Genomic DNA, 24,165 nt, shown 5'->3' with positions numbered 1-24,165 from the left:
AAACCTTACAAAAGGATAGGAAAAGTATAGACCAACATGCGCACAAAAATGCGTGCTTTTAGTGTTAGATACGCGGAAAATTGATGGGTAATAACTAGGAAGGAACATAACTTAACATGGAAACGTCGAATCGAGTTCAGGAACTTTTACCTTATCTTGGTCCGACATTTTGTCTGGAGTTATAAACTTTTATTTTATTGTTCCTCCAATGTTTTTAGAGAATATAGAGCTCAAGTGACTCATTTGTGCTTCTATGTTGTTCAACCCTTTTTCTTTACGTTATTTTCTGGGTGGACTTATATTCTAAAGACTTTTGTTGTTATTTTCAGACCACCTTATACAACCTGATTACTGCTTTGTGGAATTTAATATATATCTGTTTCATTTTCCGTGTAATCATAAAATACTGCACTTCTATCTATACAACATATGCTAAACGGTGACTGCACAAATATTTTTCTATGCTCTAATATTGCTTTTTAGTATGTAATGTAAATAAGCGGTGTTATGGGAAATGAAAAATATTGTTCAATGCCTTTAAATTTCTCCCCATAGGCTATACAAGACGAACGATGAAGGCAAGTAAGTGATAATTGAATAATTGTTTATACAAAGGTTTGATGGGAAGAATCGGAAGCGAAATACAAGGAAGAAAAATAGTTATTGCTAAAAATGAATAATTTTGAGTAATGATGTATTATATTCATATTTTTGAGGCAGTTTATTTAATTTTATCACAAGTGCTCCAGTATAAAAAATGATATATATAATTTTATAAGTGCAGATAAGAATGATTTGTAAAAAAGCATATATACGGAAAACCCAGGAATAAATAATTTTACTGGCCATTAATACTCATCTAGTGTGAAACATTTGATGTAGGCTTCAAAAGAATACAACACTATAAAACGAGAGAAAAAAATAATGCCTGAGTAAAGAATTGCAAAGATAAATTTCGAAGTAACTAGTAAAAATGGGTAAGGTTAGTGATACTTTAAGGAAACAAGTCAATGAACAATACAACATTGCTAAAAGGAATTATAAACGTGATTCAATTTTTAACTTAAATTTATATTATAAAATTGAAATACGAAAAGTGATAACGAGAGTTAAACTTACACTAATCAACTTTGTTTGAGTGCACATAAAGTGACTTAGATTCTTAATAAATTATAGAAATGAAATCGATGTTATCTAATAGCTATATCCTAATTGAAGACTTTGGGGGGAAAAAACCTGTCAAGTCCAAAAAGTGAAACTATAGAGAAGATAGCTTCACAAGGGTTTCTCGTTATCCGATTTTCTTCAAACTTAGCACATATACTGAATCGAAAATAAAATTACACATTTTTTTGTTTCTTTCGGCAAATTGGTTAAGGGAAGCAAAGAGGCCCCTTTTATAAACAAAAGGTCCCCTTGATTAAAAGGACCACTTTTTATTGATTATAAACAAAATAATTGGATATAAAGTGTAAAAAAAAAATAAACCACTGTTTAAGTTGGTAATATAATTTCAATAGTATTTATTTAGAAAATATTTGTTAAAATACTGAAGATATTTTAATTATGGAGGGCAGGAGAATAATAATTATGATTAGCTAAAGAGCTTCTTCTGGGGCTTAAGCCTTTCTCCTTTTATGCCGCCGAATAACTGAAAAGATGCAATTTCACGACAAACCGTAATGTTTCAACTAAATTTCAGTAAATCTGCATTAATAGTTTGGTAGACATGGAAACTATTATAAATGATATCAACTCAATTATATTATATGGCGTAATATTTATTCTAAAGAAAAATACCTACGATATATTTTAATGGCATAATATTTCTAGTAAAAAGACGTTAACAATAACGTTTAATAGCACGGCACTAGGTTTAATCTAGTTAAGTTATGCAAATTCAAATAGAACGTAATTCTCTGTGATGCGGTTGAGGTCATGTCTAGTTTGGTTAGCAACAAAACAAGGATATGTACAACATAGGCAAAAGGTTTTATTTATCATACGAAATGATGATAATATTAGAATACAAAATGTATCAAGGATTAAATAAAGTACAGTAAATATAATATAGTTAAGAAATATGTCCCATGTGGAATATATTAGCCTTTTTGCCGAACTGTTGTTATCCTATGATGTTAGCTGAAACAGGGCATGAATGAAAGCTGCGAAAGAAGAAGTTTAATCTGGAACATATATTATATGATGCTTGTGTCCGTTGCTTTTAATCTAATTTCGTTAATTTATTACACGCCTACGAATGTATCGTCGGTTACTTTCACAACATTAAATTACTTACGAATCAGATGAACATAATATCTATAATATTAAGGCCTATGGAACAAAGCCACTATATGGACTACATCCCAAAATTGACAATATGAGTAATATTTAAATGCATGCAATACGCTAGTCTCCATAGATGTAGCATTGGTATTTATTGTAAAATTTCACTTTAACTTCTACAAATAATTTAATGTACATTGTTCCGAATTCAAGATCTTTATAAACAGAACATGGGAAAAAATTTGTTTCGTATTTATTTCTTTAGTTTCTGAGGTTATCATTGATACGTTTTAAATAATAGTGTACGTTAAATTCCTTCTTCAATGACTGTATTACCTATTGAGTCACGGTTGTTATCTTGTACCGTGCAATGTGATTGAGAAACCTTGACGATTAACGTTACAGCCTCATCACTGAACTTGGATCTGAAACAAATAGAAAATTTCCACGATCTTTCTATGCGTGGTGGCGACTCAGCATATCTACAAGGGCTAAACGGTTCAGTTGTCATAGTATCGTCTTCGGTCGATAGAATGGATGACTGCTGTGCCGGGAGATGAGCAAAGTGGAGCATTACAAAGTATTAACTTAATCTATAGAATATATATGTTCAGTAATAACAATTGTCCAAAAATCCAGTTTTTCAGGTATAAAATACTCTGAACAAGTGCAGAAACTCTGAAACTAGCAGGCTTAACGTCGCTAAAACTAGATACACTGATAAGTCGTCTTTACTTTGCAATATAGTAAGTAAAAAAAGCACAAAAATTGACATAGTCCCTAGTGAACTAAGTTACGGATACGAGGGGGTGCTGATAAAGATTCAGCCTTACCAAGAAACAACTGAGCTAGGAAGGTGAAATTAGCAGGGTATATAGGGCATCATCTTTTGAGACTATGTTTCAAAATGAAATATTCTGTGATATTAACATCCTTTTCTTTTTCATTTCAGAATTCAACATGGCTGCATCTCCAGCAAGCTTCAGTCCAGAGGAACATAGGAGCACCATGAAATTTATCTTCCTTCAAGGGAAAGGTCTGACGCAGATCTACGATGAAATGAAACCTACTTTGGGGGACCGTGGGCCATCATATGCAACTGTCAAACGCTGGGTAGCAAACTTCATAGCTGGCCATTTTGATGTTGAAAGTGCGAAATCCAGTGGCAGGTCTGTTTCTGTGTCTATTCCCGAAAGTGTGCAAGTCATCCAGGAGATAATAATGGAAGATCGTTCAATATCAGCCAAAGTGATTGCTACATGTTTGGGCATATCACGCGAGAAAGTATGTACCATTAATCATAATGATCTGGATATGATGAAGGTTGCAGCAAAGTGGACCACAAATTTCTGACGAAGGAATAAAAGCAGGGAAGAGTGAGAACTTCGTGGACACTTTTGGAGCATTTTACAAGAAGTGAGGTTGGATTTTTGAAGAAACTCGTAACTGATGAGACGTGGATCTATTGTTATGATACCGAGATTAAAGAACAGTCTAAGGAATGCAGGCACAGTTCTTCTACCTGGCCAAAGAAGTGTTGTGTGCAAAGGTCTGCACAGCAACAAATGGCAACAACCTTATGAAATAAAGACGGAGTTCAGTTGATGGACTATTTTCTAGTGTGTTAATTAATTAATGCATCATATTACTGTGGTCTGTCGAGGAAGTTGCGAGAAAAATCACGGACAAACGTTGAATTTTCTTCTTGTAAGGCTCAATCTTTATTAGAAACCCTTCCTGCGATCGTAAAATTCCATGAGTTTATGAGTGTATTTCATGCTTCCCATTTTTTTGTTTGTTTTGTTTCTTTTTAATCAAGTGTTCTCTAATCATTCATTTGAATGTACAATTGAGTGACTTACGAAAAGATAATAGTATATTACGTATTCTATCTTTCGAGTAAACTAGAAAAGGGGGTTCAACGTTCCCATGCAATTTAATGCAATGACACATTTCCTCCATCAAAGAAGTTTCTCACGCAATCTGTAGGTATATTTACGAAATTAAACTACCTATGCACTGTTTTCTGGTTTAATGACAACCCATTCCATCTAGTAGTGTTGTGTTTATCATTATGTTTGTCTAAGCATCTTAATTCTTTCTTTACCTGTATGGAGTTCGTTCCCTGCATGCTTATGTAGGTAAAATATACTATATTTACCTAATAAAGATATTGCTTACCTTAGAAAATACAGGATAGTGACTGAAATGTGATTTGTATAAAGGTCACGTCTAATACTGCCTCACTACTAGAAAGAAATGTTAAAATAAAACCAATTAAACTATACTGATCTAGTTATGAATCCATAGAATTTAAATAATTGATGCTAAAATAAGTTCTATTGTATCTGCGAATTCACATTTTGTTACATCATTGAATGCGTTTGGGCACGGTTGAAGGAAATTACATAATATTGAGCAACAGCATTATCGTTTTCACTAATAAAGATTATATGGAAGGTAACATCTCAGAAGACGCCCTCATGTGCCTTTTCCATGTTAATTAAAATGCTTATTTATATCAACAGATTTTGCATGTAATATTTCACACTTCCGTTCAAGATGCAAATAATGCTTCTCCTTGGTTTCAATACACGGAGTTTTACTAATATTCAGTAATAAATTACAGTATATTTCAAATACTGATGTTCGTTGTCGACAGTTTTGCTAAACCAGACTCTGGTACTAGCACTCTTTATATTCTAAATTCATTATTCTGAATTATACGCTCTGCAATACAACGATATAATAGTACTAGTTTTACAATTAAAAATTAAGAGAACAATCATGAGGTAAGGACGTGAAGCATTGTCATTTCACTAAGATTTAATTTTGCGACGAGAGATTCAGTGTCAGTGGCTTTCTGCCAAACAGGCAACGAGCCAGATTGAAGAGGTTGTAGACACTATTAATTAATCTCCAGTAGGGAAATTTAGTAAATTAGTTCCACGTGTCTATGCTAGCATTTAAATATTTAATGCCTCAGATAGTATGTATTAGTATTAAGAGAGGGTTAATTGTGAACTTTATAATCTCCATTATAGTTTTTCATTTGAAAAATTTGTTTTCATTTCTAACACCGTTTATTACATATAAAGCATTAGTATTTTAAAATATTAATAACTTTCTAAGCAATTAATACTTCTTTCTATGTTTTTTTGTTTAGGTGTTAACCTGAAACTTTTCCGATTTTATTTAAAGATGATATTTTACGGCAAATTTAACTTATTCTACACGAATGGAATGCATTATTATTCTAATGATTAACAAGTTTAAAAATTTCTGTAAAATATATTAATTTTGTGATTTTCTTATATTAAGTAATATTTAGTGAAATATATCTTTATGTTTGAGTTTCAAAATTATTTAAGATCAATGAAAAACAAATATTAAATGTCTGCAGAACATACTGCTTTCCTTTACGTAAAATAATTTAAACTGTGTGTATGTGTGTGTCTTTTTCCAGTTATTGATAATCCAATATATGTTTCCTATCTCTCCTCTTTAAATAACTATTAAATTGTTTAAGTCTGTAAAAATAAAGCATATCAACATATCCCATGTATATTTTCTTAAAACAAAACACCCTACATTGATTCTTGGCAATACATTGTTAGCAAGATACCATATTCTTCATTTGTTTGGTTTTTACACCTTTAAAACAAACCACTTCACATTTACTAAAATTCGAATTAGCGCATGTAGACATTTAGCTTTTCGACACTTGTGGACACTCCTACCTCTGAAACTATGTATATTACCCCACAGACCCATATGAAATATTTCTTTTATTTTCTCATGAATCACCTCGTACAAGTTCTACATTTCTTATCCAAATTATTATTATAATGTCCAATTATGAAAAAGGAAGTTATTTTTTGTAAATGTAGGCATTTCCAGCTCTAAGGTGGTGACGCTACTTAGCTTAAACGCTTACACGACAACACATTCATGTCTTCAATATTTACAGATGCATTTTTTATACTCATTTCTGAAATATCTCAATTTTGCTTCATTTTCTTTTTTTTACAGTTTAAGAAAATTTAAGTTAGTATGACTGAGAATGCTCATGAAAGGATTAAATGACGATATAAATTGATTATTCGGTTCAGATGCACAAAATCGATAATATGCATACCAGCTGTATATGTTTCAACATATATATGATTCAGCTACTTAACTATAATATCAGAAACTCTGAAGCGAGAAGGAAGTGAAACGTCGAAAGATCTTATACAAATGGTTTACCAATTGTACAACTATTGACCGATGTTGATTGTATTAACTATTGATTGAGTTAAAATATGTCAGCTACATTTTTGTGGCAACGAAGAAACTAGAGAACATGGCAATTATAAACCGAAATATAGTCTTTGAAATTCCGTATATTAACATAACCAATAAAAGTGAAAGGTAAATATTTAAGTGTTGATAGCTATATCGGAATTTAATACAGTAATCATAATGACTGAATCCAAAAATCTCATCTAGATTCTCAATAATTCAATTCTTAACAAAACACTTTCAGGCAAAGGCTACTTTGTTTGTTTAGGTATCTAACTTCCCTCTGTGCATCAAGATTATATGAGGACATTGCAGCTTGATGTGTAGCTGGAGTAGAGTTTCCTCCTAGAATATCAAGTGTATATAAGATTAGGTATGTATATGCGGGTAAGATTGCAGTAATTTAGGCCCATTATAATTTGTAATAAAGTTTGAAAGTGATGAATGCGCTCCATGTAAGTATCTTTTTCTCACACTTCAAGGTTCTACATAGGTATTGCCTAGGAGTACAAATGTTTGATATTGTAGGCACAGATATTCGGAATTTTAGAACTACAGATATTCGGTACTTTGATAAGTCTTCTCAAAATCTATTTAATTTGAACAGAAATACTTTCAAGGCTAATATTTTACTTTTAGAAATAATGAGAATAGTATAATTTTTTCTACACTAATGTTTGTATCCATTTATAAATTACATTTATGGATAGAAAAACATACATAAATAGGGCTTTGAGATGATGAGCAAACTCAATGTGTCTTTTCTAAGTTGAGCTGAGGTTTTATTGCAGTTCCTTCCTTGTTTGTCGTAATTATAGCATCCGAAATGTTATTATATAAAGCAGTGGTCGTTTAAAGACCTTTAATCTATTGTATAAGTTTAAATATTTCATAATTCCGACTTAGCTTTTCCAAATATATGACCAACAAGAACATATCTAGAAATACTGTATTTGTTATTCATTTTCTAGATAATATTGGTTTAAGTTTCCTATTTTATATACAACGTTACCTTTAAGCTACTTTTTAAAACTCAAAACTATCATGGAGAATGTAGTAAAGACATTGTAGTAATTACAGTTATATGTGAGAAGCTCATACCACAAAGGAAAGGATACCTTTACATATGGTTATCTATTAAAATAGTTCCTAGTTTGCTTACAACACAATCTATCCAAATGTTGGAGATGTCTGAATTTCGTACCACAAAGTGTAGATATAAAACCATTATGTACCGAAGAATATAGTTAAAAACTTCCTACTAAGAGTGACGGTTGCTATCTTCGGGGTTTATTCACGGATGGATTAATGCCTGCACCATAGCTTCACGTCAATCACTCTTTGAGAATGATGTTCATCGATCGTTAATCCTTTGTGCATATAATGTATACGTGAATGTCTAAATATAAGGGTATTCTTCTTGACAACATACTATTTTACATTTCCTTCTTTGTTGGTACATTACCAAGTTACAATTATTAGCGAAACATAGAAGAGTAAATTATTCAGTAACACTGTTTGTTTCAATATGATTTTCATGCATTGAATAACAAGTAAAATTCCTATTGCGGTCACGAATAGTTCTTTTGAAGATACTTTTGGTGTAATACAACCCTATGTAAACAATTCAAAAATGCTAACATCTTAGATTTTGTCAAAAATGGACCCTTCTTTTTCCCATTGAAATTATATTGTTTCAATCCCTTCTAACTGGGTTTCTCTTCAGAAATATACGAGGTGCGTTCAAGTTGAAACATCTCCGTTTTTCCTCTGAACTGGTAACATATAGAAACGTGTTGTTTATTTTAATCCCTTGACGCCAAAATTCCTTAAAATAAGTCGAAAAAATATTCAGTTAGGTATTCTAAATGGTTTAGGGTTACTAAAGTTGAATCAACTGATAAATATGCAGAAAATGTTTTTAACTATGTATTTCCAGTATATAAAGCGAATTCCAGACCTTCGGCAGGTAGGTTAAATTTCTCTCCTCACACAAAAAATAACAATGCTTATAGATTTTACATTAGAATGTTGCAAATTGTTTCTAAATTACTTATCCAGTTCTTTTTATCTGCTTTGACATCTTTGGTTCACATTTTCTACAATTGTATTTTCAACTGCTCATGGAATTCCAGGAAACATTTTTTGTTCTTGTTCAGACTCAGATGAACATTACATTTGGAACACTTTATCATTGTATGTCTCTTCTAGTTCCTTCTCCCACTCTGCCTTGATTTCATAACAAGAGGACAGTGCGCTACTCACCTATGTGCACTTCAGTATTCGTAATTGCTTGCACTGGACCGCAATGCCTCTTCTGTTGGAATCCTCTATCAATGGATGAGGACGAGTGTCCTCTTTTTCGTTTGGCAAGATCCTTTCTTTCCATACAAAGAGATGCTGCAACTGATGTTCTGAAGGAAAGTACATCTTTCTGCTTCTTCTTTGGAATCCCTAGGAATTCACAGTCACGACGGTAGAGGTACCTAAAAAAAAATTTACCTTTTCAAAAATAATTCTCAAAATATACAAACAACCCACTAATTCTCCCTCAATCAGAGTACGAAATTGTAGGCGAGTTGAGCAACAACATACATATATACAACAAAATAGTGACTTACAGGGATTTGTAAGGGAAAAACTTGAAGCGTGGGGAATCCCCCTATCCCAAGAGATTCTCACCTTCTTCTCCCTCGAGATATTTTTGAAAAACTCTTTTGTAGCATAAACATGCAGTACAAACTATTACTATGTGCGTATTATTGTATTTATCAACATAAAAATCATTAGTGATATTTATCATCTAAAAAATGTTAGTCATTACTGTCGAATGTCGCGAAAAAGCGACTACCCATTCTTATAATATTTCGAGAAACTTTTTGTTCAAAATGGACAATATTGTGTACCTGTAACCGTTGAATATTCATAAATGTTAGACAGTTTTAATACTACAAGCACTTACCTATTTTGCAGTTTATGAAAGCAGCAAAAGCACAAAAACACAAAAGCACGTTGTTCTGCTACCGCCAAAATGCCCCCACTCACAGAAGTACAAAAATTGTCGATAGATGCTCTACTAAGCAAGGATGAGTTGAACTGTAAGTCACAAATTCGTTACAATAGGCATCTGCGGCCACCACCATTCATCGTAGAAGCACGTGTAAGAGGAGGATGGCATGCATTCGCGATAGACGTCCAAAAGGGGTTAAACTACTTGAGCACGCGTTGTCAATGAGTGACAGAGATGGTAATACCATACACTATACAGAACACTAGAGGCTGCGGTGAGACGATGACAGGTTTGGATACGATATTCCATTTATGTGGTGTGACACAGCTTGAAATTCATCACCAGTTGCGTGAGACATGTGATGATGGTGTTATGGATGTGTCTAATGTGCGTTCGTGGGTGCGACAGTTCAAAGAAGACAGAACGTTGTGTGACAAAAAACCAAGACAATCTCTTCCTCGGACCAGCCGTCTGATAACATGATCAAATGGGTGGAGAAAATTCTTTTGGAGGTATTTTCGAATGAATGTGAAACACATCGAATCCAAAGTTGGCATTTCCGTGGGATCTGTGTACACTATCGTCAGACCAGCTTGTATGAGGTCGAGATGCATATTTGCAGATCCCAAACGTTTCAGGTGTCCTCTGCTCTTATTGGCGGATACAGACAGGACATCAAGAGTTATGACATACATATAGCAGAAAGCAAACATCAACTGCTGTCGGTCTTCGTAGCCGAGCGTGCTAGTATTGGAAGTCACTTTTGGCGTGGGTTCAAACCTGGCCCAAGGATATTTTATTTTTCAAATTTTCATAACACATTTTCCATTAAAATAAACATGCAGTTTTACTATATGGATCAATAGTATAAGTAATAATAATAATAATAATAATAATAATAATAATAATAGTAAAAAAAGTAGTAGGAATAGTGGTAGAAGTAAAGGTAGTAGTAGGAACGGGTTTGAAGCCCCGCAGGGGTTGGTTGGGTTCTGTTCTCGACATCAAATGAACAAATTAAAGACTTGCCCAATTTTTTGTACATTTTACATGACAAACTTAAACAGATCGCTAGTGTAGCGCTCGAATACTGAAAATGCGGCCGAGATTGGAAATAACATATAATCAACATAAAACATGAATTTTTTACAGAAGCGAATTTTACAAAAATGTTGGAACATGTGATTAGTCATTCTCAGTGCAAGATTCTGTACCAAATTTCACAACTCCAACTTGAGCGAATCTCCATATCGAGCACATTCTGAATAAAGAAAGATAAATTTGAATATTATGGATATTTCTGTCATTTCTCCTTTAGAAGTGGATTTTCGAAACCACTGAAAAATGCATTCTCTTACTTTTAATTAACAGTTCATAATCCAAATTTCCCATCTTAAAATTAAGAGAACCGTCACATTTGTCTTTCACTAAATAAGAAAAGGGCAACCTTGTTATTAGAGAAGTTTCCAAGTTTCTTCCTTTAAGAACAGAATTTTAAAAAGACGATCAAATCCACATTCCCTTATTATTAGGTAAGGATTAATGTACTAAATTTCGCATGCAAACTTAACAAAAGTTTTATATTTGCGCCTTTTTGAATAAAAATAAATATTTTCATATTATAGAAACAATTCACAATTCTCGGAAACTTAAACACATAGTACTGCCTTATTTTTAAATAAGAGTTTTTGCCTTACTTTGAAATAAGAGTATTAAATTTCACAGCTCTCAACTTAAGAAAATACTCCTACTAGCCACTTTGTGAATACAGCAAGACAAATAAGAATATAATAGAAATGTCCACCGTTACTGCCTCAAGAGGGATATTTTCGAAAAGGCTGAAACACGCATTTTTTATACTTAATTATACTAAATCTATATACCGAATTTCATGCTTTCAACTTAAGCAAATCTTTACAATCGACACTTTTTGAATCAAGGAAAGGACATTTGAGTATTACAGTAATGTTCCCATTTCCTCTCACATGAGTAGAATTTTTGAAAACACTCAAACCTCGAATTTACGGATCTTGAAGTAACACAGTTTAACCTGCACAAAGGGTCCAAATTGATATCCTGTTTTGAATCTTTACTTAATGTTCTCTATATTTCTTAACTTGTTTTGTTTTGATGATATTCAATGGCATTTTCGGTAAGCTCTCCAATTTGTAAAATAGATGCTAACGCAACTACTAACCTGTCGATATAAGTTTAATGTATTCTTAGTGGTATATATGAAGAAGCAATTTCACATATAACTCAATTGTTTTCATGCGTTAGGTCAGGAATGCCTTTATATTAATTTTTTGCCCAAGTGAAATTGTAGTCAATACTTCTCCAAAACAGACGATTAACTTAATTTCTTTCAATTTAAAATCTATTTCAGGGTTATCAAAGAACCTTTGACCAGTTTTATCATAATTTGTTATGCCATTACCAGCCTTAGGTGTATCCACAGTAAATTCCATTCTATTCTGAGAGATATCTTAGATAAGTTTCTTCCTCCTTCCCAACACTTCACTGACTTAATATTGACATGACATAATTTTACTGGGAACAAAAATAAGCCTATAGAAACGGGTTGATGATGGGGGTTCACTCTTCCACACATGGTCTCCCGTTTTATTATTATCCAACTGTAATGTAAGAATAGATGTAATAAGTAAATATTCGTTACTTTTGTCACTTTGAGAGCACACCCGTTTTTATCTGAAAGGACCACAGATGTCATCAGGACAACAGATATCATTTTACCTGCAATGTAAAATGTCCGTTGCTAGTTGATCGTTCGTTGTCTGGTAGAAGTTCAAGAATTCTAGTTTATGTGTGTGCTTTTAAACTAAATGATACACTTTCATTTCACGTTCATTGTTATTAACACGTTTTCTTTATGATAGGTTGATTCTTTTACTTTCACAAGTGAATGCTTATCTGAATATATGTTATGTTTTGCGTTGCACTTTATCATGTACTAATGATTTGTTAAAGTTCCAGATACACCAATTAGCAACGCTTCTTGTTTTGATAGTTTTACTTTTCTTCCTTTCTTGTAGTAGCTATGTACTTACTGCTAATATTCTCATCTCTTTCAAACGTTGCGAAAGTTTCATTTTGTACAATAATTTTGCTGGATACTTTTGCTGGATAATTCTGCTGTACAATAATTTCCCTTTCAATAAATGCATTTACTTATCAAACTTGCATTTCAAGCTTTTAACACACTTTGAGTTTTTCACACTTGTAATATATATTATAACTACTTTATTTTAATATATTCTTAGAAATGAGAGAATGTGTGTAATCATTGCAAAAAAAGTTTTTATTTATCAAACTCGCATTTCAATTTTTTCAATATTCTTTCATACCTCTATTGTATGTTTGAGCTGGTGGTAGACCCCCCAGACGTTCGTAAATTTTCCTAAGTATTAACTTACAAAATGGAACAAAACTGACCTAAGGACAAAACTCCCCGGTTAATTTTTCAAAATTGTGGGGGGTTTGATGCACCCTAATGTACCTTAATTACTTCTCTAAAAGTGACTGTAGGTACTCAATAATATTGAAGTCGATGAACGGAAGGCTGCCAATTAAATATTAAAGTTCCCCCCAAATGTTCTTTAAATTCCACCTGAAGCGATATGCCTATATACTCATGCATTACCACTTTCGAAGACTGGGTCAATATTAGGGGGAATACATCTTTCAGCTATCCACTATAGATAAGATGAGTTAGTTATAGGAAACAAGAAAAAGTATTACTAATCAAACGTCATTCTTTCTAATCATAGGCTGTCCATACTTCATGATGTTGGCGGCAAATAGTTGTACCACATCGTTGGGGGCAATGAATAGAAGATTGGAGATCTCAACCTCACCTAGGATGTTGAGATTATAAAGCTCTGATCATATCCTTATTCTAGTAGTAGGTAGTTCCAGAATCTTACTGAATTGTATCGTCAGTTGTGTCACATTATATCTCCGGCTGGTTTTCGTCAATCATCTTCAATATGCTGAAAGATCTCTCACCCAAGCCACCAGGATTCTCCTTTGATAACGTCTTACAATCAAATCATTAAATTTGATCACCTTAAAAACTTTAACTCTCGTAACACACAATCAGTTTCAGTTATACTTGCCATAACTAAACATATATCCAAAAATTGCTCTGTTTAAAAATCAGAGACTTCCATTTCGAACCTATTGCACATAACTCTGCAAAAGACTATAATAATCACTATCACCGAAAACTTCTACAATGCAGTTGCAGCGTACGAATGTTCGGTAGTGTAATCTTAGAAAAATCAAGTGATGGCAATATACATGTGTTTCCATTACTTTTTATGAATATTTATTTGATAAATAAACATAACTAAGCTGCATTATTATTGTGGAAACTTAACATGAACACGAGTAGAATAGAAATTCAGATCTGTCCGTAGTAGTACACAATATGCAAAGGATGTTCAAAAAGTTTTGCACATTAGTCTCTATTTTTTTTATTTGTTGCAGAAGGAGAATGAAATTTTTTGTGGACATACTTGGAACATTTAGCTATACACTGAGCCTACTCAATGTAGCCTCCATCAGCAGTGACGTATCTGGTCCAATGTTCTTTCCATAATGTAAATGCACTTTGGTAAAATTCTGGGGATTGACTTTTACACCATTGCTTGACAAAGGAAATAAGGTCTTTCTCACTATCAAATGTTTTACCGCGCAGGTAGTCCTTCAGATGTGTTTTGCTCTCAGGTTCGGACAAAAACAACCATGTTTCATCCTGGGTAATGACGCGGTCAAAACACTGTTTCCACTCTTCAGTAAAGCTCGTCATGAGACCCTCGCACACATCCTTCCTCATCTTTTTCATTTCTCTTGTCAATAATCTAGGCACCCACCGTGCACAGATTTTTCTGTATCCTACTGACTGTACCACTGATACCACTCTACCCAATGACAAACCAGTCATTTCAGCAAGATGTCGTATCGTCACACATCTATCATTTTGGATGATTTGATTAATGGTCTCCTTATTCACATCACTCATTACCGACGATGGTCTACCTCATCGTGGAATGTCCAGTAGAGAGAAATCACCTTCTTTAAACCTCTGGAACCACCGCTGGATACTGCTGCGATCCAATGTGTCTTCCCCATAAACAGGGAGCAACTTCCTGTGAATCGATGTGGCAGAGTCATCGCCGGTCTTAAAGAGGAACTTCATCACGGACCGTTGTTGCAACCTGACATCTACTTCACGGTCCATTATGTCTCACCTGTAAATAAAAGAAAATACTTTTATATACCAATTTATAGCTAAATGTTCCAAGTATGTTCACAAAAAATTACATTCTCCTCCTGCAACAAATAAAAAAATAGAGATCACTGTGCAAAACTTTTTGAACACCCTTTGTAAAACGAATAAAATTCTTACTGATAACTTTGTTGCCCAAATGAGCTACTTCTAACATGTTACATAGGATATTTAACAATATTCAAAACACAGCTGAATAACACACGTAACAACCCCAGGCGGCTACATGAATAGATGTTCGGAAGGTACTACATCATTCTGAGCAGAATGTCTGAGCTAGATTGCCCTGGCAATATCGAGAAGTGTGGTATTTTGATGGAAAACATTGTGCAGTCTAGAAAATAGAATTGATATTTCCAGTATGACTAATACTATTTACACACGTATGACTAAAGATGAGAGACGAAATATATATGTAACTATTAGGGAAGTTTATAAAAATTTTACTAATTTAAATGTCAACTTGAAATCTAATTAATACTTCATTTTGAATAGAAACTAATATTTAATTAAGCTGTCTTCTAAGATACTGCTTTCAAAAATATACTAACATATCTTGTAAGTTAATACAATATTGACAAATGATACCCTAATTCAACATAAACGCTTAATTGTAATAACAACTTAAAATATTATTTTCACAGCAATCGTTATTTACTTAATACCATATGTATCAAAATTTGTAACACACTAGATTACCTAACATTATCTCCCAATCGATGCAAAAATAGTTTCTCTATTTGGTGGTCTTTTTAGAAGTGTCAACTTCTAAGATCTATGGAATTCTTATTTTTATTAAAACATTACTATTTTGCAACTGTTGATCTTGACCTAATACAGGAACGTCGTTTCCAGGTTTATAGATTCTGGAAATTTAGTATTGTCATATACTGCCAGATGGTCATTAGCACCGTTATTTTCCTTTGGATGTGACATTAAGTAGTTACCGTTATTGCAGAATCTAAGTTGGTGTCTAAGGAATCTCTGAACAACTTCATTAAATAGGACTTCAAAAATGTGAGTCTACGCTAGTTTAATAAAATTGCTTTAATGAACTTTGGTGTGTTAAAAGATTTAAAATAGCTTTTCAAATAGTACATAAATCTCTTGAGTGTACCTCATGTCAACTAATTGTAATTGCATGATGAGATCCTGCTCTAATTAACCTATTGATCCTAACATGAACTGAACCTTTTGTCACAGTTCTGGTATAATGGTGTCTAGCAAAGTCTGACTAAAAGTGGAAGACATATACCTTCGATTGAGTACCAGAGTAAGGATACAACTTTCTTGTCTAATCTTCGCTACATAAGACAATTTAAGACACTTTGTGAAAAACATTGTAAGTGCCACTTTAAATTGTTTCACTTATTTTATTCTTTTAATACGTTTGTGCCTTAGTTACATTTTCAGACATGGTTATATGCTAGGTTGCATTTCTAAGCAATAGTATATTCTATTTTTTTAATTTTTGGCGCTTGGGTACAATTTACTTTCTTTTGTCTCTATTGTTACAGAAAGTATTGTGCTCTGAACTTACATTGTTTCCTACAGCAAGTCTTCAATTATCCTTTAACTTAAATGAGACATCTATCAGCGCAGGAACGACTGTACGATTTTCCAAGGCGAGGTAACAGACAGAATCGGGTTGGAGACAAAAGACCGACACACAAAGGCAGTCACTATTTACACATCGTTTGATGCACTTGTGAGCATAACACATCATAGAAAACAATAAGTATTTCCGTACATATCATTATTAACTACAGTAAATAACTATACTATCATAGATTTTAATATGAATAGAGTAAGTACTATATTATGTAAGTAAGCAAATAAGTACGTCCAGACATGTACTTTTAAGAGCTGAACACTCTTCGAAACTCTAAGACAGAGTCCCTATCATCCCTTGTTTCCCTGCTGAAGGCGGCCATACATAAGCGTTCTTTAGAACACATTAATCAGATTATAACAGCCTGCCATGTGGAAATTGAGAATTCGCTGATACTACTGAAACCGTACCGATTAAAAACTTTAACATGTGCCCCCATGCAGCAGAGAAAAATATATATGCTCTTTCTTGTCTCATGGTAAATCTTTTTAGGCTAAATTTAATCTGTAATCTGCATCAAACTGTTAAGGCAAGTTTATAAGAACTTTAGAAGAGACCAGGGGGTCGCGGTGGCTCAGTGGTAGAGCGTTCACATCTAGTGCTTGGGATCTCGGGTTCGATTCCAGCCCCCGCCAAGTGAACTTTGTGGTGGACAAACACCGTGTGTGTGGGTTTTCTCGCTGTTCTCCCGTTTCCTCCCACTTTCTTCATTCCACCATTTCATTCATTACTCATCATCACCGTCTCCTTTAGCCTAACCGGCATAACCGTGGGATGTAAAATTCAAAGATTTCATTTCATTTTTTTAGAAGGGACCAATTTCCAATTTAATTAATACATCATTTTTAATAAAAATAAATAATTAATTCAGTTCCAAGGTAACCAAGGTAATCAAGTAGGTTCTGTCGCTTTTTGTGGAGGACTGTTCAATTGGCCCTCACGCCGTAAGTTGATTGCGATGGAGATAAGGCGAAGGTCAGTTGTTCGTGTGAGTATATCCAACACACTACCTGGTTGTGGCAGTTCAGTTACACCGTGAACTTGAGTAAGGACAGAGAGAACATGGAACATCCACAGAGCGTCATAAGGCTGTATATACTGTATGAGTTCAAACTATTGTCAAACACCACTGCAGTGGAGCGGAAGATATGCCCAGTCCTTTGGTGAGAGTGTCGTGACTACGACGGCAGGCAACGATGGTTTAACAAGTTTAAGGACGGTGACGAAACACTCGAAGATGCGCCACTTGCAGGAAGACCAACACATATACAAAATTTAGATCTTCAGTAGCAATTGAGGCCAATAGTTGCCAGATATGTGACGAGCTGGGACTACAATTCACCATGAGTGGAGAAAACATTCGGCAGCACCTCCATCAACATGGGAAACACGACAAGTTGGGTCGATGGATCCCACATAATTTGACTCCGGGTGAGTAGGCAATGCGAGCAGACAGCTGTGTTTCTTTCCTGTCTCGCCTGAGCAAAGAGCCATTGCTGGACAGGATGTTGACATGTGATGAGAAGTGTGTCCTTTACGGAGCTCCACGGTGCTGTCATCATTGGTTAGCATCCCATGAACCGCTTTCAAAACAACCGAAACCAGCACTACACCAGAAGAAGGTCATCCTGTGTGTTTGGTGGACTGGTCGCGACATCGAACATCGGGAACTTCTACCTGTTGGTCAGAGCATTAATGCAACTGTGAACTGTTAGCAGTTGAACCGTGTTCAAGAAAATCTCAAAACTCTGGAGCCAGCACTTCTGACCATAGGGCTCCTCCTGTTACAGGACAACGCTAAGTCCCACGTGACTAGGATGACGCGGGACACCATTCTACACCTTGGGTGAGAAATACTATTACAACCGCTATACTCCCAGGACATTTCGCCGTCCGATTATCACGTGTTCCATTCCTTGAACGCTAAATCAAATCCATATTAAAGGTGCAAAATTCACTTAATAACGTCTTCGTTTCACAGCTTACCAATTTCTACCTTGATAGAATCAATGGCCTTCCAGAACGTTGGCAGAGTTCCACGATGCTGATGTGGACTACTTTTGATCTTCCTGGTACGTCTTAGGTGACATATCGATATTGGTAGGTGGTGGATGAAAAAGTGACAGAATTGTCATGGTTACGTTTATAACTGCAAACAAAACTTGCTCTTTTCCCACCAACGTTTTTCTTTAAGCTCAGTATGTATCAAATTTTCTAAGGCACCGTTTACCCAATACTAACTCACTGATCGGGCGTTAAATATGAGCCATTTCTCCTATGAAGTACATCCGAACATACGATGATTATTGCTGCTCATCTAAACATGTGTAGGGACGCACATTAACTTCACTCTATCTGAGACAGAAATACGTTTCTGGAGACCACTAAATATCATGGTAATCGTAGGAGAGAACTCGCTAACTTCAAGTTGTTTTCCATAAATAAATCTTTCATGTTCATATGCTCCCTGGGAAAAGGCACGGCGGTTCTGATTGCGCTGGTAGTTGTTGATTAATCAGTTAGGACACCACGAACGATTTTTCTTGCCAGGTCCTCCACTGTGCATTGCGAAGAGACTGGATATATCTGATTCTCATTGGGCACAACAAGGACAGATAATTGATACATCACGACCCACGCTATAGGATTTCTTCAGAGTAGTAACACAACATCTTGCAGCAAATTATGGTGCCATGTTCAAAGCATTTAATTGCAAAATGTTTGCTGATGTCAATCTGGCATCAGAGACACATATTTTGGTCCAGAAACAGCATGTACATATACACAACTAAGCTTGTTGTTTTATGCAATGATCCTCAAACTAGTAACGGATGGCCTTCCATAGACTTCACGATTACTTTTACTCTACGGTGAAGATGTTCTGGGGAATTCAAGTTAACACGGGAATGTTGCCTATATACACACATGCTATGACTTCAACTGAAATCGGATTATGTAAAGGGCGTGTTCTTAAGTGTGTTTCCACTAGTGTTTACGTATGTATGTAGATATCTGTCCCCTTTCTGCAGAGACCTGTCATCTGCAAATATTTCTCTTTGTATGAGTGAGTAGCTTCAAAGAGATTCGTGTACCAAGTTAATGTTGAAGAAGAAGTACATACCTACATGAATACCTACACATAGAGGGGAAAGAAACATATACATACATACATGAATACATACCTAGGTACACACATACAACACATTATATATATATGGAGAGAGAGTATATGTTTAATTTCCGCAACGTTTATTGTGACATACATCACTACCCACACAGCAACGAATATTTTCTCAACCAAAAAAAAAAAAAAATATATTTTCCTTTGTTTCCAAAAGGCTTTCCTTCTCTGGAGATTTCCATGCTGGTTTTCCCAATGTATTCGGAATATTTTCCGGAAATATTTTCTCAAAAAATGTTTGTAAAACATTTTAGAAATTACCGGGAGCACATTTTGAGGATGCTTGGCGGAAAGTAAATCCAGGAAAATATTCACAAAATATATTAGAAATATTGTTTTGGATCAAATTTAATATGTTTTCACTGTTGAGAAGGGAAATACTTTCGAAATCATACTAAAAATGTTTTCCATATATGATACGGAAAACAGTGAAACGAAATATATTCCACATATTTAAAAAATGTTTTCTAATACGTTATTTGCAATATTTTCTATTTTTACGAGAAAACGTATTAAATATATATATTTTAAAAACATTTAGAATATTTTAAAAATAAATTCTTTCGTAATATAAGAAATATTTTTCAGAAATGTTTTAAAAAGGTTTACTTAATTTTTACAAACGTATTTTGGTAATCTTCTCCTATAACTTAAATTAAATATTTTCGTGTATTTTAGTATTATTTCCACCATATTTTATCAAATTTTGAATATAAAACTTTAAAACAGGTAAAATAATACATATTAAAATGAATAGAAAATGTTTCCATTGATATAGGTCTATTATAGAAACATCTTTATATCGCTTTCAGAATATACTCTTCCGTTACTGGAGAAAACATAATCCTTGTTATATCTGAAAAGTATCCCAAATATTTGCCAGAAATATTTTTTAAAATGTGTTTGGAGAACAATGAAGTACAGGAAGCAGTGGCGTATTTAGGGGGCTTTCCGGACTTAAGCCTCTCCCCGAAATTTGTTTTAGTATATTAAATAAATGAAATATCCTGCACAATTTTACATTTCCAGGAATAACGTTAACTAAGATTCCCCCACGAAACGAAATCGAAAATACGCCACTGACAGGAAGTGCATTTTTAGAACGTTAGCAGGAAAATAATGCAAGGAAAATTTTCACAAATTGTTCTAGAAATATTGTGTTGAATGTAATGTAACATGTTTTCAATGCTGAGAGCAGGGGTAAAAGTGGATCTGAAGAGGTGGGGGGACGGTAGGTAGCGGATGACGTCACGCCGTTCCCCCGCCTATCTTTGCCCATTGTAATGTTTTAGGAACTGGGGAGACGCCGTACATATTTTTTTCGAGGTGGGGAGTCGCCTCCCCGCGTTGCCTCTCACCTTTACCCCTGGTTGAGAGAGGAAATGTTTCGAAGTAACACTAAAAATGTTTTACATACATGATAAAGAAAAGAGAATATGAAATGTATTTGATATATTTTACAAATGTTTTCCAACATGTAATTTGCAATCTTTTCTATTGTTACAAGAAAACATATGAAATATAATTTTCAAAATATTTCGAATATTTAACAATAAATTCATTCGCTTTTTTAAAACAATTTTATTTATTTATTTTACATGTTGCCTTCTATTCACTTTTGTTTTCATGAAATACAGTGTAATAATCAGTAAAATGTAACTACAGAATTTTTATGCACACAAGTTCAAAATAATTAACGAAGAAAACATAACAATATATTAATTTATCATATTTATATATGCTTTATAAAAAGATTCATTTCACATGGCGTTCGAGAAAAAATAACAATTATGGATTATCTCAATATTGTTTTTGGTATAGCAGCAATAGCATGCTGAACATTAAGTGCGACCTTTTGCCCCGCTTTACTCTATTAGAGAAGAAATATCTCCTCCAGTTCCCTTCCAGGCGGCAACGTACCAAGAACTGACGAAACGTTGCCACGTTGGACCGCAATGGATATACGTTGTACTAAGAAGGACACTGAACCAACATCTCCAGAAACGATAGATATGCGTCTGCCTACCTCTCTGATAAAATCCCTTCTAGAACCCCATGCCCCACTGGTCTCGATGGATATTGGAGCAAAAATAAATTTGTCGAGGAGATTGTTGTATTTCCTTTCCTTTTGTGCCTCTCTACGTCTAGCAACTTCTCCAGCATTCATAACAGTCAATGGGAGGCTTGAATGGGCAAATGTGTCCGAACACGTAAAATCCCAAACTAGTAATTTGCCTCTCATCCAAGGTATTAATGTCATGCCGTCAGGTCGTTTACCATCAGAACGACAACAGCCTGACGGTTCACGAATGGAAGGAATTCCTGCCGTTGTGAGGGCTCGCAAAATGATGTCATTAACAGATGAATCTCTGGTGTTCCTGCTTATGTTCTTCATGCATGATAGGCCATGCAGGCCGCGTTAGATAACTTGAACCCCGCAAGCTGGACAGTGATGTGGCTCACAAACATCTGAACCTAGTCTTAAGGCTACTGCGATTCGGAAGGTTTCATTAGACATCTGAAGAGCTAATTGGGGGGAAGGTAACGCATTTAACTATGCCCCAGCATGGGGGTACGACGCAGCAAGAAGCCTAGCTTTATCCTCAGGAACAGTAACGGATTGTAAAAGAAGTTCATGAAAATGTGCTGCTATTGGTGTGTACCAAGATGCCTGAAAACCTCTTTTGCTTATTTCTGGAAGGTCTGTATCTGTTATATTTATCCATTTACTTGAGCCTTCTTGAACTATTTCATCTGGGTCCAGGTGGTAACCATATGGAAGAAGAGCCTTAATTAAACGAAGAGATCCGTGGTAGGACGCTAAAAAGGTAGGAATCGCCATATCAACGGTGCGTCGAATACCAAGACCTCCTAATCCAACAGGTAAGGATGCTTGCATTCAAGAGTCGTCACTCAAGGAGCAGTTCAAAATTGACTCCAGACCCATTTTAAGGATAAGATCATATTTTACCAGTAGTTGAGTCTCATTCCAAATTGGAAAGCATCTTAAGAAGTAGTTTAAACGAGGGATCGATAAAGAGGCATGTAGAAGAAAGATAGAACTTCGATATTTTGCTTAATAGGACATTGGTAAATGCTCCCTTTGTGAGAGCGGCGCCTAGAAGACAAGCATTAGGGTTAGTTAGAAGACGTATTCCTGGGGCAGCTTCGTCAATTTTTTTAATTAATAGGTCGAACTTGGCTTCATCTGACCCAAGAAATCCAACTTCACACTTTGAAAAATTCAAATGTAGACCAAGTGCAGATGCCTTCTCATTTATTTGTGCTAGAGTTGAAATAACTACTTCAGGTTCATCAGCGATAGTCCCATCATCCAAGTACCAAATGTTTAATTCAGTGTTGATTGATTTAACTAAGGAATGAATGGTTATAGCAAAGAGTGCTGGGCCCAGGGGATCGCCTTATTTTACTCCTTTCTGGGATGAAATAGTGTCTTCATCTAAGAATAGATCACTGGGTTGAGCGTAACATTGGTAAACCTATGGACAGATTGAAGGAAATTCATTCAACACTATAGTGAGCATGGAGTCCCGGCGAAGCTCGTTAAATGCGTTGCGAAAATCCAGCTTTAAGATAGTTTTAGGAGCATTGTGAATGGAGGAAAAATAAACTCGGGTTGCATGTACAGCTGCTTCGGCTCCGTTGGGAATACAAACACCAAGTTGGTGGGGAGACAGAAACTTCTTAAAATGTTCTCGTGTTCTGAAGCATATAATTTTGGCAGATGTTCTGCGCCAGACATTACCGACTGCGATAGGTCTAATTCCACCACATTTCTTTTTAAGAGCAGTAAGTTTGGCTCCGAAAAACAATGACCGAACTTAAAAGGGGACTTTTCCTGCAATAATTAAATTGAACAGATCGCATAATGATTTTAAGATCTTTTCCTTCGATTCAAGTACTGGATAGGATAGGAGATCTTTGAGAATCGAAGGGCGAAGACTATCGAGACCTCCCGCGCTACCAGATGGAAAAGAATTAATAGCTACCTTAGCTTCATTAATCGAAACTCCTTGACAGCTCTTTGGGTCATCAGGAAGATTCGGTAAAATAAATTCACCAGGGTGGGCTGGATGCTTCTCCAATATCGTCTCAAACACAGAAATGTCGGCGGTTGCAACAGTATCATCTGACATTAGTAGACGGACTGCTCCACGGATATCACCATCTGCAAGTTTGTTTTCTACAATCTTAAGATTGGAAACATTCTGTTTTGGAAGAGATTTCTTGATCTTTGTTGGATGCCAGGTTAAGGCGTCAATACCTACATCACACCAAAGACGAACTCTTTGTTTTACCCAGGAGGTAAGGTTCTTTACATTTTCTGATTTTTTGGGAGCAGTTAGTGCAACTAATGGAAATAGAAACAAGTTGGTCCAATCTTTTTCGTCGTTTGAAATAGTTACTTGAAGTAACACATCGGCAAGTGCATCAGTTCGTAGTGTAAGAAATATTTTTCA

The 24,165-nt window shown here is 34.9% G+C and overlaps 1 protein-coding gene across 1 annotated transcript; it reads left to right on the top strand.

The window, feature by feature from the left end:
- The first annotated feature begins 572 nt into the window (after positions 1–572).
- Positions 573–3,639, top strand: LOC145682019 (protein GVQW3-like). Its single transcript, XM_081753623.1, has 2 exons — positions 573–582; positions 3,239–3,639. Exons 1-2 carry the CDS (start codon positions 573–575, stop codon positions 3,637–3,639), a joined length of 411 nt encoding a protein of 136 aa, XP_081609749.1.
- The last annotated feature ends 20,526 nt before the right edge of the window (positions 3,640–24,165 follow it).

This window comes from Thermobia domestica, chromosome 3 (assembly GCF_964235325.1).
Source record: "Thermobia domestica chromosome 3, izTheDome1.hap1.1, whole genome shotgun sequence".
Taxonomy (NCBI): Eukaryota; Metazoa; Arthropoda; class Insecta; order Zygentoma; family Lepismatidae; genus Thermobia; species Thermobia domestica.
This window is presented reverse-complemented; position numbering and strand designations above follow the sequence as displayed.